This window comes from Anarrhichthys ocellatus, unplaced genomic scaffold (assembly GCF_004355925.1).
Source record: "Anarrhichthys ocellatus isolate YVR2014 unplaced genomic scaffold, GSC_Weel_1.0 scaffold4, whole genome shotgun sequence".
Classification (NCBI taxonomy): Eukaryota; Metazoa; Chordata; class Actinopteri; order Perciformes; family Anarhichadidae; genus Anarrhichthys; species Anarrhichthys ocellatus.
In genome coordinates, this window is record NW_022280034.1 from 1,272,508 (window position 1) to 1,284,795 (window position 12,288).

The following is a 12,288-nucleotide window of genomic DNA, read 5'->3' on the forward strand; positions in this document are numbered from 1 at the left end:
TAATAAACAATCAATTGTTTTTATATTACACATATTTGTTCCCTCAAGCTTCAGACAACAACCTGTTATCCAGTGACTTCCTATGACCTCTAATAATGTTATTGATTAGATTATATATAACATTAATCAGAACAATATTTGCATTATAATAAGCTATCAGGTCTGCAGTTATGGATGTCAGTAAGTCACTAATAAAAGGCTTATTGCGTTATTATGTATTTGTACTCAAACATGGACAGCACAACCACCGGAGCTATTCATTACTGAATATTAATGAAGTTAAAGGGTTAAACTGTGGAGCCGCTCTTTATTTAAACTGTTTGTGGGCGGAGCTGTTGAGACAGCCAGCTGGCGGTGGTCTTGGTTTGGAGAAGTACTCTGAGGAAGTTTCTCTGAGGAAGTTTCTCTGAGGAAATGTAATTATACGACCGAACTGACGGCAAAACCTCACTTTTTTTTCACCTTACCTTAAGAAATATCAACCCATTTCCCATTTGACAAAAGAAGAAGTTAATAAATGTTACATTTTGTATAAACAGAAGTAATTGTACACAACCTTTGCCTAAATAAAATAGTCAATAAAACACAAAGAAATGCACGAACACAAATAAATATACGATAAATGACTTTCAGCATTAGTGTGAAACAGGCCTTCATCAAGTTATAGCCTCTTTTTTAAAAGCTAAACCTCGAAACTCCAAAAATACAAAATGTATGCTTTTCACAGAGTTCGTTGTTCTAATGAATATACACCTATTCATGCTCTCAGTGGAAATCTAATAGTTACAGGAAATGTGTTTTGAAGTACTAAGGAATTCAGTTGTATAGCAGCAGATTAAACCTCACTTAAAAAATAAAGAAAGTTGTATTTTTATGAGAACATGGCTTCTCCTTTTTTTAACATTTTACAAACTGCAGTACTATCTCCACTTTATTATTACAGATCCTCACACTGCTGCTGTACTCACCACTGTGAGTTTTATGAAAAGGTCAGAGGTCATCACTGACACGACAAGGCATCTCCATACCTGTGTTTTCCTTCATAAAGACATGCTGGAGATCCATGACATCCATGACATCAGATCACATAATAAGTTAGCTTTGCAACTATTTTAACAATCGATTGAGTTTTAAGCGGAAATGCCAACAATTTAATTTAGTGTTTTAAAATCTTTTTCCGTTTTTCTTTGTTTTTATGTCGTTCTAAACTAAATATTGTTGTTTTTTGGACTGTTGGTCGGACTAAACACGACATTTGAATAAGTCACGTTGGATTCTTGGTGGCATTTTGTTTCCATTTCATACCAAAATACATATTGATTAATCAAGAAAATAATCGGCGCATTAATCTATAATGAAAATAGATTAATAAATAAGTTGCAGCTCTAGTGTTATTTATGTCACGTCTGTTTTTGTATAAAATATATCTTGGTCTCAACTTCCTAGTTAGATCAATAGAGCTTAACTAAATACAAAGTTAAACTTTTAATTTTTTTTACACAAAAATGGAGCAAAATGTTCTTTTTGTCATGTGGACTTGATGTGTTTGACCCTAATGTGACTTGATAACTCCAGGAACAACCATATAACCACAGAGTTAAACGGAAGGTTGTGAACCGGCTTCGGTGGCCGTCAGCAGTCACACCCTGAAATGTTTTTGCATGTGTTGTCCGCCCGTTGAACCTACAGCTCGATGCTGTGAGCATGGCACTGAATTTTGACTCTTTTTATTAGGACATATTTCAGATTTGTCAAAGGAAATAAAATATTGCCAAATGTACAGTATGTACTAAATGTTTTTTGTGGATTTAAAAACGTAATACCGATTATAATTACTGACCAAAAATCCACGTGCAGTTGCAGTGACGATAAACATCTGTTGACTGGTAGCAACTTCATTTTGCAGATCAGAATCTTATCAGAATTGGTACAAATGATCAAAAGCATCCCACAGAACCAGCTTCAGAGATATGAAAGCGCTCTAAAATCTTATCGTCCTCCTGCTGACGAAAACAACTAACCCAGGAGGGTATGGCAAGGTCAGCAAAACACAGAACTGGTTTCATTGGCTGGAGGTGGCTATGGTTTTTTGCCCGCAGGGTTATTTTTAAAGAGTGGCAGCTTCATAAATCTCTGTCTCAGACACAGCAGGAAGGCTGGTGACATGCTTAACACCTCAAACAACACAGGTAAGATCACTTCAGACAATCTTAGGTTTTAAGATTTTAAACAACACTGATTGGGAGATTCTTTTTCAGATTTTGTGATGAATACTCATTGAGCTGAAACATTTATATATTTAATGAATATCAATATATATGGAAATTAGAAATATATATTCATATATAATAATAATATATACATTTATAAACATGACTGAGTTTACATGTAAAATATTCAGATTAATTTGCAGGTATTCAATTAAAGTCACTTACTGATATTACATCATGAAATCAGCTCTTTGTCACTGCTTTGTAAAAGTTTGTAAAAATGTCAAATAAACTAAATGTTTCCCAATTCTACTTAAAGGAGATTATTTATTGTAAGCCAGACCTCCCTGACAGGAAACCCCATGTGTCTAACAAGGAAAAAATATTAATAATATTACTGCAGCTAATATACTGCAGCGACAGTAAAAAAGAAATGAAACTGAGTTCACTGGCATGTGATGCTGCTGATCATAACGCTGCTCATGGTTTCCCACGTGGCAACCGTGTGACACCAGTGTGACACACACAGCTGTGAAACATGACTGAAAAGTATAGAACTGCTCCACTCAAACTGTACAACAACAGACACCATTTCTACTTGACGTGATCTCACTTCCGACCTGAATGCAAGGGAGTTGGGATGTCCTGATATTGTTCGTTGTTATTACAGACGCAGTTTAAGAGAAGAGTTGCAGGACTGTTGACGATATTTAAATAATGTGACACTGAAAACTGACAACAAATGTTTTAGGTTCAAAATCGAAATGATGTGATCAAGTAGATCAGACCTCATTTAGATCCAGATATGTTTGACAAGCAAGGAAAGAAAATATTTACAATCTTAAAATTTAGCGTAATCTTTGACCGCCAGCATAAGGAAAGAATACAAAGTCAGATGACCAAAAACACCCTCAAGAATATGAAGAAACAACCCGTCTATACTTTGATCCAAAAGCTTAAGACATTTGAGAATGAAAGACAAAATGTTGCGGGAGTGGAAAAAATGTTTTAGTCTTAAGATTGTCCCTCACGATCGAGCAGCAGAAAATGTATTTTTAAGACATCGTGTCACTCGAGCGGATGCTGCTGCTGAGATAGACAATGTGCAGAAGATTACATTTATTTATTGTTAAAAAACTGAATAAATAGAAACAATTAGGAGAGTTATAAACATCTGATAATTAGGCTTAAAAAAAGGTAACTTCATTTAAAATGTGCATACGTCGGTCCACAGTGCAGTGCTGCCATTATTAGTACACACAGAGGGACTTTCCATTCTCAAATAATCATTAGCTTGTGTTTAACATTTAAATGAGAGGAGAGGATATTAATAAAGCCAAATATATTTTGAGATGTGTATCCCTTCAACTGTGATGGTCGTCCAATAGTGCGATACAGAGAGAGAGACTTTAAAAGTGACGGTAATAGTTTAACAGCTTGAGTGAAGACGGCAGAGTGTAACTACACCACAGTCTCTATAGTACAGACATTAATAAAGACTGAATGCAAGTCTAGTGCCGTAAGAGTTCACTTTTCTTATGTTTGTTTTTTTATGGAGAAAAATTTGAATTTTGGAACAGCCAGAGAACCAGATGTGGAGAACACCAAATATTCTGTCTTTCTGCATTTAGGACTCATGGGTCGGGGCCTGAGTACAACATACAACACATTATCATCGGCATCAGAATGGACATTGAAATACATAGAAGTAATGCTGCTATATATATATATTTATATATATTTATATATTATAGTGGACCAAGAATTGACCCCAGTGGCACTCCTTTTATTTGTATCAAATGCAAAATGTGAGAGGTCAATAAATAGTGTGCCATATTATTAATTATTTGTGGGAGACGTATTATACAGTATATTGCACTAATGCAGTTGCGACACAGAGAGGAAGACCACTGAAATAAATAAAAGTCAAGAACAATGCTGCATTGTGGACTATGATTCTATGAGTTTTTGATATATTAGTACTTGAAATAGCACATTAACACTATTGTCATGTTGTAAACCCTCATGGAGATAGGAGGCCTGTAACAGTTAGTAAATCATAATATGAATCAAAACTGTTCGTCAGTTTGGGGTTACGTCTCATCAGAAGACACGCCATGACTCAGATTCTCTATAAGTAGACATTTTCTTTTTCCTTCAGCTACCTGAGCAAAACACCAACAAATGTTCTGTATTTTATCATCAAATGTTTCCGTGCTCTTCCACAAATATGTGGAAAGTTACAAAGCATAACTTGTATTCCAACACAACTTGGAAAAACGACCGTTTTGACCGAGTCTACATCCAACTGCACGCTAAATAATGTCTCCGTTCATTCTGGAGTATAAAGTTACAATAACACTAAATCACATTTAGCCTCACAACTCACCATGTGTCAACAACTCCTGTTTGCAAAATGTACATCTGTTGAGAACCAGTTTAACTTTTAGTAAGTAAGAAAATATACAAATATCAGATGAATCCCAGCGCCGTTCTGCTCACCAGTCTGTTAACTTCCTCTTACCTTTTTCAAGGGAAACTCCTTTAATATCTATATCCACCACCAAAGAAGAAGACAAGAACAAGAGCACAATTAAATACTGCGAGTAGCCTCAACAATAACTGAGTTGCAGAGTGAAAGATGAAATGAAAAAAGGTGATTGTGGCACTGCATGTAAAGGCTGTTGGCACGCGACACTGACTGATCTGTAGACGCTGAAGCTGCCCACAGTTTCCCCTGTAACAACGACCCAGTGCCAGTCTAACGCAACCCAGAGCCGAATGACTAAAATATCACAGCTGCTTAGTCAGACTGAGGAGCAAAGCTGCAGGTCTCTCACTTTCAACCTGAGTGTGGAGGAGGTAGTGTTTCCTGATATCGTGACATGAAGCATTCTGCTCAAAATCAAGCCAGGCCGGTGTCCAGGTTTTTGTAATTAAAGTCCTCACGCAAGCTGGTTCAACTGTGACATTTCGTTGAAGCCCAGAATGACTCATAATAATCACTACAGACATGCAGCAGAAGGCTGTTATTGAGCAGGTTATAGGTTGTTGAACTTACTACCTTCAGTAAATGTAAAATATTGAAAAGAACTTAAAGAATATGAATTTTAGTCTTCAAGCCGTGTGTTTCACTAGATTATATGTAAATTATCCTCTTTTAAATGTAGTCCTAGAGCTGAAACTCGTGGTCTGAAGCGATGGTTCTATCTGCACATTATTAGAGAGTAATTGGATGATATTTTAAACGGCTTTAAAAATGTAAGAACCAAATAACACCTGAATGTTCTGAGCTTGTTCACACATCCTGCCAGATATAATCATCAAAAATTAAAGACGCACATTACGTCCATCTTGTTGGTTTTTCTCAACACCATGATGAAGTGTCCAAACTCACAGCTGAACCTAAACTTAGCCCCAAAGCTGCAACCAGCCACTTATACATGTATTGTTATAATGTTTACACACACACACACAGACAGGTTCACCTGATGGTGGCGCGAGACTAACAATGCTCTGACAAGCGTATTCAAAAGTCCAAATTCAATATACATTTCTCTACAATTGTCTACACTGTCCATCCACCGAAAAATAATAAAATCTTAAAATATATATTTTCTTCTCATTGATAAATGATTTACCAGTCTTCATTTCTTCCCCGCCAGCAATGGATGTCATCCACGCCGGCCTCGACTATACTGATTACGACGGCGATGACTTTCTAAACTACTCGTCGTGGAATACAAGTAACATCACAGACTTCAGCGATTGGGATTCTGACTTTTGTGAGGCTGGAGAGCAGGAGCTCACCATCAAAACCTTCCAGATTAGCATCTTCTGCCTCGTCTTCCTGCTGGGCATGGTGGGGAACTGCCTGGTCATCGCCACCTTCGCTCTCTACCGCCGCCTCCGGCTGCGCTCCATGACCGACGTCTTCCTGTTCCACCTGGCGCTGGCCGACCTCCTCCTGCTCCTCACGCTCCCGCTGCAGGCCGTCGACACTCTGGGCTGGAGCTCCTCCGTCACCCTCTACAGGGCCACGCGTGCATGCTACGCCATCAACACGTACAGCGGGCTCCTGCTGCTGGCCTGCATCAGCGTTGACCGCTACATGGTGGTGGCTCGAGCCCAAGAGATGCTCAGGCTGCGCAGTCGGATTCTAATGGGCGGGAAAGTTGCCGCCGTTGGCGTGTGGCTGGTCGCAGTGCTCCTCAGCCTGCCTGAAATCCTCTACTCTGAGGTGGCGTGGCAGGAGAGCGAGGCGTACTGCGGCATAATAAAATGCGAAAGAGTCAAAATGACCACCAACGGAGCCATCATCGCCGTCTTCTGCCTGTCCCTCTCCGTCATGGTGACGTGCTACTCCTTGATAGCTCGAGTGCTGTGGGATGGGAAGGCACTCCGGCGGGGCAAGCAGTGGCATCGGCAGCGCACCTTGAAGCTCATGGTGGCTCTGGTGCTGGTTTTCCTGGTGTTCCAGCTGCCGTACACGGTGGTGCTGTCGCGTAAAATGGCGGGGTCGTTCTGCGGTCTGCTGCTGGAGTACATCACCTGCACTTTGGCGTACACCCGCTGCTGCCTCAACCCGATCTTGTACGCTCTGGTGGGTGTGCGCTTCCGTAACGACGTGATGAGGCTCGTCCATGATTCGGGCTGCCATTGTGGGCTCCAGCTGGCTCCACAGAGTGTGAGCACCAACTCCATCTCCAACTCCTCACCTGCTCCGGTGCTCCTGGCTAGCTCGCCAACATCCCCCGGATGCAGTTCCTTTGGCAACAAGGCTGTGCCTCCCACCAAATTTCGGTTTCCGGGAACCAAATAATATTTCATGCAGTGGACTTTGAATTAATATACATATTTCTCAACAGTATACATGATGTTAGTGGTGGGCGACTGTGGCTAAGTGGAGAGCAGGGCCGTCCGTCAATCAGAGGGTCAGCGGTTCGATCCCCGGCTAGTTGCATATCGATGTGTCCTTGAGCAAGACACTTAACCCCAAAATTGCTCCTGTAGAAATGTGATAGAATCTGAATTGTTATATACATTAAATGACTGTAATGTAACGGACCATCCGTGATCCGTACGGTTACACCTCGTGGTTCGGCACGCATGTCAACCGTGGATTAATTACACCGTTTGACCATCATGGTGTTGTTTTACTGACGATCGTTTTTGGTTTTCAGTAAAAAATATGTGATGGGAACTGTAGTTCCAAAACATGGCATCATGATTATTCCCCAAATAGAATGAAGACAAAGAATAATACGACGGACGGAATGCACTGATATTATTGCGACAGACTTTAAATACACTGTTGTAGATGCATCCATGCAAACCACACGTGCACAAGCCACCAAAACACTCACCTCACTGTCCTTATTAGAAGCCCCTCCGGCTCCTTCCTCCCTCCCCTCCTCGTCAAAGAAGTGGCACAGTTTTCAAAGTTGGCCCCGAAGACTTCATGCTGAGTTATTAATCGCCTCTCTCAAGCCCTGTCCTAGATCACACGGCTCAGCAAACACTTCTAATGAAACAATAGACAGGGAGCCCTCATGAAGCCACACCTGAGCACAGTGGACCTGATTAGTGTCCGCGCAGAAAATACTGCTGATGGAGGTGTATTTTTGGCACGGAGGGGGTGCTCCCCAGCAACCTACTTCCACCCCCTAAACTCCATCCAGGTCCCTTTCCTCTCTCACACTCTCCCCATCCTCCCCCCACCTGGAGTTCACTGACCACATGAAAGAGCTGGTCATTGCTGGAACCAAACACACTCCTCGCCCCGCTCCTCGACGTACAGCTCCAGCCCCACCCCCGAAACTGGCTCCAAGTCCTGAGCCAGTTTTGACACAATCGGCAAAGTTAAAGTGCCCTGCCCGTCCCCCACCTCCACCTCGGCTCCACAACCATCCTCTGACTCCCCTACCTGATAAAGGCAATAATTGATATCTTCCGGGTCCAGGCTACAAGGCTAATGACACCAATGATTCTCTCCAGGAGAAGTCGGGGCCCTGTATGCAGCTAGCCTTCTCAATTCCTGTCCTGCTAGTTTATAGAAAAAGAAAGGTGAGGCTGCGAATAAACAATAGTAAACCTGCAAACTTATCAAACTTAACATACATTCCTGTCAGCCTGTCCAAATAAATTGGGCAAAGAAAGCTTTAAACTTAGCTTTATTAAATGTCAGGTCTCTGTCAGGAAAAACATTTTTAATCAATGATTTTATTGTTCGGCACAAACTGGACATTTTGTTTTTAACTGAAACATGGTTAAATCAAGATAACAGTGCAGCTGTTCTTATTGAATCAACACCTCACAACTTCAGTTTCATGAGTGAAACGAGCGCATAAGAAAGGAGGTGGAGTTGCTATTTTATTTAATGATTCTCTTCAATGCAAGCAGATGTCCTTTGGTCATTTTAGTTCTTTTGAATATGTGGCTCTGAATTCCACTCAAGCTTTATTCCTAAACATTTACAGACCGCCTAAATACTGTGCAACCTTCTTTGATGAGTTTACTGAACTGCTGTCTATAATCTGTATTGATTTTGACTGTGTTATTGTTGGCGATTTTAATATCCATGTTGATAATCCCCAGGACAGAGGGTCTATAGAACTATGTGGTGTCCTTGATAACTATGATCTGACTCAGCATGTGACAGGATCCACACACAACAGGGGGCACACTCTGGACCTAATCATCACCAAAGGTGTAAACATTTCCAGGGTCGCTGTGACTGATGTTGCACTCTCTGATCATTTCTGTGTTTTCTTTGAGAGTGCAATCTCCTTGCACACAAATGTCCAAACCAAGGTTGTGACGAAGCGTTACATCTCTGAAAACACCAGTGAACTATTTATTCAGAAGTTCTCCTCCACACCAGCGCTCTCTTGCATCTCAGTCAATGAGCTTGTAGATGGCTTCAATTCTAAAGTATATCAAGGATTAGAGGACTTGAGTCTCAACAGGATTTGGATAAACTTGTCCATGCATTTATCTTCAGCAGACTGGACTACTGTAACGGTGTGTTTACAGGTCTCTGTAAAAAGTCTGTCAGAAAGCTGCAGCTGATTCAGAACACTGCAGCTCGAGTCCTCACTTAGACCAGGAGGGTGGATCACATCACTCCAGTTCTGAGGTCTTTGCACTGGCTTCCTGTCAAACAAAGAATTGACTTTAAAATCCTGCTGTTGGTTTATAAAGCACTGAATGGTTTAGGGCCAAAACACATCTCTGATCTGCTGCTACCTTATGAACCATCCCGACCCCTTAGGTCGTCTGGGACCGGTCTACTTTCTGTTCCCAGAGTCAGAACTAAACATGGAGAAGCAGCGTTCAGTGTTTCTGTTCCACATATCTGGAACAAAGTCCCAGAAAGCTGCAGGTCTGCTGAGACCCTCAGCTCCTTTAAATCAAGATTGAAGACTTTTCTGTTTGCTGCCTTTAATTGAACCAGATTCAATTAATATATTAATCAATTTCCTGCATTTCTGCATTTTACTACTGTATTTTATTTCTTACACTGTTTTTTATTGTTTCAATGAATGTTCTTAATTGTTTTTAAATCTCCTTTTCTTTTGCCTTATGTTTTGATGCTTGTAATGGTTTTATGTGAAGCACTTTGAATTACCTTGTTGAAATGTGCTATACAAATAAACTTGCTTTGCCTTGCCTTGCCTCTGGGGACGAGTATTATTAGAGGACGGGTGGAGTGAACAGGGCCCGGCTCTATTGCCAGCCGAGCTCTCCGGTGCAATGTCATAAGAGCTGCTGAGAGTGCTGCAGTGCGAGATGATGCGTTGCAGACGGGAGGATGTGCTACTTGACGGTCTGAATCACAATCACTCTGAGAGATGAGAATATCAAGGAGGAGTATTTTCTTTGCTGCTTTTCTGTGCAAAATGTAGATGTAGTTTGCTGGAGAGAGAGAGAGAGAGAGAGAGAGAGAGAGAGAGAGGAAATCGTGTGAATATTCCTCCTTCGAGGTCCAGGTTTTGCTTCACGTGAAATGATTTGTTGTGCTGCAGAGAATCTTCAGGGAAAAAAAGTATTTGTGGCAGCACTAAGAAATACACAAACACTAAACATGGAACTACTTTCAAAAGTACTGTTGTTTACTGCAACCGATGGGAGCAGTGAACTGATTACCAATATAATATCAGTGATGTTATTTATCAACCAAATGACAACGGACACACTCAATTAACTCTGAAGAGTTCATTAGATGGGGCAGCACGTTCGATTCATCAAGCCTCATTGAGTACGTTTCTAAGTGCATCACGGACAGAACTCACTGTCTGCTCTAGAAGTTTCCTCCCAATCATCCAGCCCCTGGCTATTTATTATCACATCTTTGCCTCCTCGGATTATACATCATACGTACTCTGGGCACTTCTTCTGTGCTGCAGCCAGAGTCAGTCTCTCATGGCAGATTTCATTTTTTGTCATTGCCCTCGTAGAAAGTTGTCCTTGAGCCACTTTCTAATCATCAGGGAGGGGAGGAGGGGGGGGGGGGGGCATGTGAGAGTGTAGGATGTGCAAGTGTGTCAGCATGCACTTCGTCAGTCTCCATGTATGATTGCTTGTGTGTGTATGTATGTGTGTGTGTGGGGAGAGGGCTATGTGGGCATGCATTCGATCTCTTCATGTAAATTCTGCACCCGCTGACGCTTACACTTGTCACTTAAGGGGAAGGGGGGCTCCGCCTCATTAAGAAAATGTGTCTGCCTGGATATGCAGGACGAATGGATGTTGTATGTGGGTGTCTCTACCTATGGGAGGCTCCGTGGGAGGATTTCTATGATGTTTCATGGCTGGGGTGAGGGGGCGCTAATTCATTTACAGTATCCTTACAGATGGCCTGAGTGAGTGGGAGTGCAAGGACAAGCTGCTTCAGAGTGAGCTCAGAAGAAAAAGACAGAGAAGCTTCGCATATACTGCTTCCCTTTGTCGCTTAGTCTGCGGTCTTATTGTGAGGTCAGGTTGATCTGGGCCCAGCTCCTAAAAAAACAACGCCTATCCCATTGGATAGTGGAGGCCATTGCCTATACATACAAGGCGAGCGACTGCGCTCGGCCATCCGGGGTGAAGGGTCACTCTACCAAGAGTGTCTCCACGCCAAGGGCAGCCCTGAGAGGTGTGCCTGTGGAGGATATATGTGCTGCGGCCTCATGGGCATCACCGAGCACATTCACCAAACACTACAGAGTTAACGTTGCCACCCCTCACCCACTGGGGAGGGTTCTTTGGCCAATTTTCTCTGCCGGAGCGATACGAGGTAGTTACTGTGCTTCCTCGTGACTCTTTTGGTATAAGTCATCCAGTGTGAAGCACTGCCTCTGGCGGTCAGTAAGGATGAAATAGAACGAAAGTTACGAATGTAACTACGGTTCTATGAATCCTGGATGACCGCCAGAGTTCTTGGTCACTCGGAATCCCGTGAACTCGCGAGAAGATTCCATAGGACTGAACTCAGGATGACACCGGAACTTATAGACGACGGGGGTCATCCGAGGTCACAGGTGACTTTGTTGGTATAAATATTCGACCTGCGCATGCGCGAGACGGAAGATATCCAGTGTGAAGCACTGCCTCTGGCGGTCATCCAGGATTCATAGAACCGTAGTTACATTCGTAACTTTCGTTTTATCGTATGGGATCATAACCTATTTCCATATTTCTGAATAAACTACTGTGTGTGTGTGTGTGTGTGTGTGTGTGTGTGTGTGTTTTCATGACAATGAAGGAACAAGTCAGCGAGTGCAACAGTGAGGCTCATTGATGAGTTTTTAATGGAGCTCGAAAGAGGAACAAGAGATATCAGGCTTTGATACACAAACAACATTTATTATTAGATACAGTTTTGATGTTTTGATGTGATTTGTATGGAAGAAATATAGAAAATCAATCTTTAAAATTGAACGTGTGGCTCAGTTTATGTCAGAAATGAGACGCTCTACAAGTCACATGTGCCTCCTTGTACCTGGAGGCACTAGGACCCAGAGAGCTCCCTGCTCTCAGCTGTGAGGTACTACCTCCACTGCTGCCGCCTGTCTCTCTCTCTCTCTCTGTCCCTGTT

General features: G+C 42.1%; 1 protein-coding gene across 1 annotated transcript; it reads left to right on the plus strand.

Annotated features, from left to right (window-relative positions):
• The first annotated feature begins 2,081 nt into the window (after positions 1–2,081).
• ccr10 (chemokine (C-C motif) receptor 10) lies at positions 2,082–7,137 on the plus strand. The gene is made up of 2 exons (XM_031843855.1): positions 2,082–2,189; positions 5,876–7,137. The coding sequence occupies exons 1-2, from the start codon at positions 2,165–2,167 to the stop codon at positions 7,030–7,032; spliced, it is 1,182 nt and encodes a 393-aa protein (XP_031699715.1). The 5' UTR covers positions 2,082–2,164; the 3' UTR covers positions 7,033–7,137.
• Positions 7,138–12,288: the final 5,151 nt, after the last annotated feature.

Bases quoted from the DNA above. Each gene is read 5' to 3' on its own strand.
- ccr10 (XM_031843855.1), top strand. From the start codon at position 2,165: ATGCTTAACACCTCAAACAACACAG. The intron at 2,190-5,875 runs GTAAGATCACTT...CTTCCCCGCCAG, and splicing joins TAACACCTCAAACAACACAG to CAATGGATGTCATCCACGCC.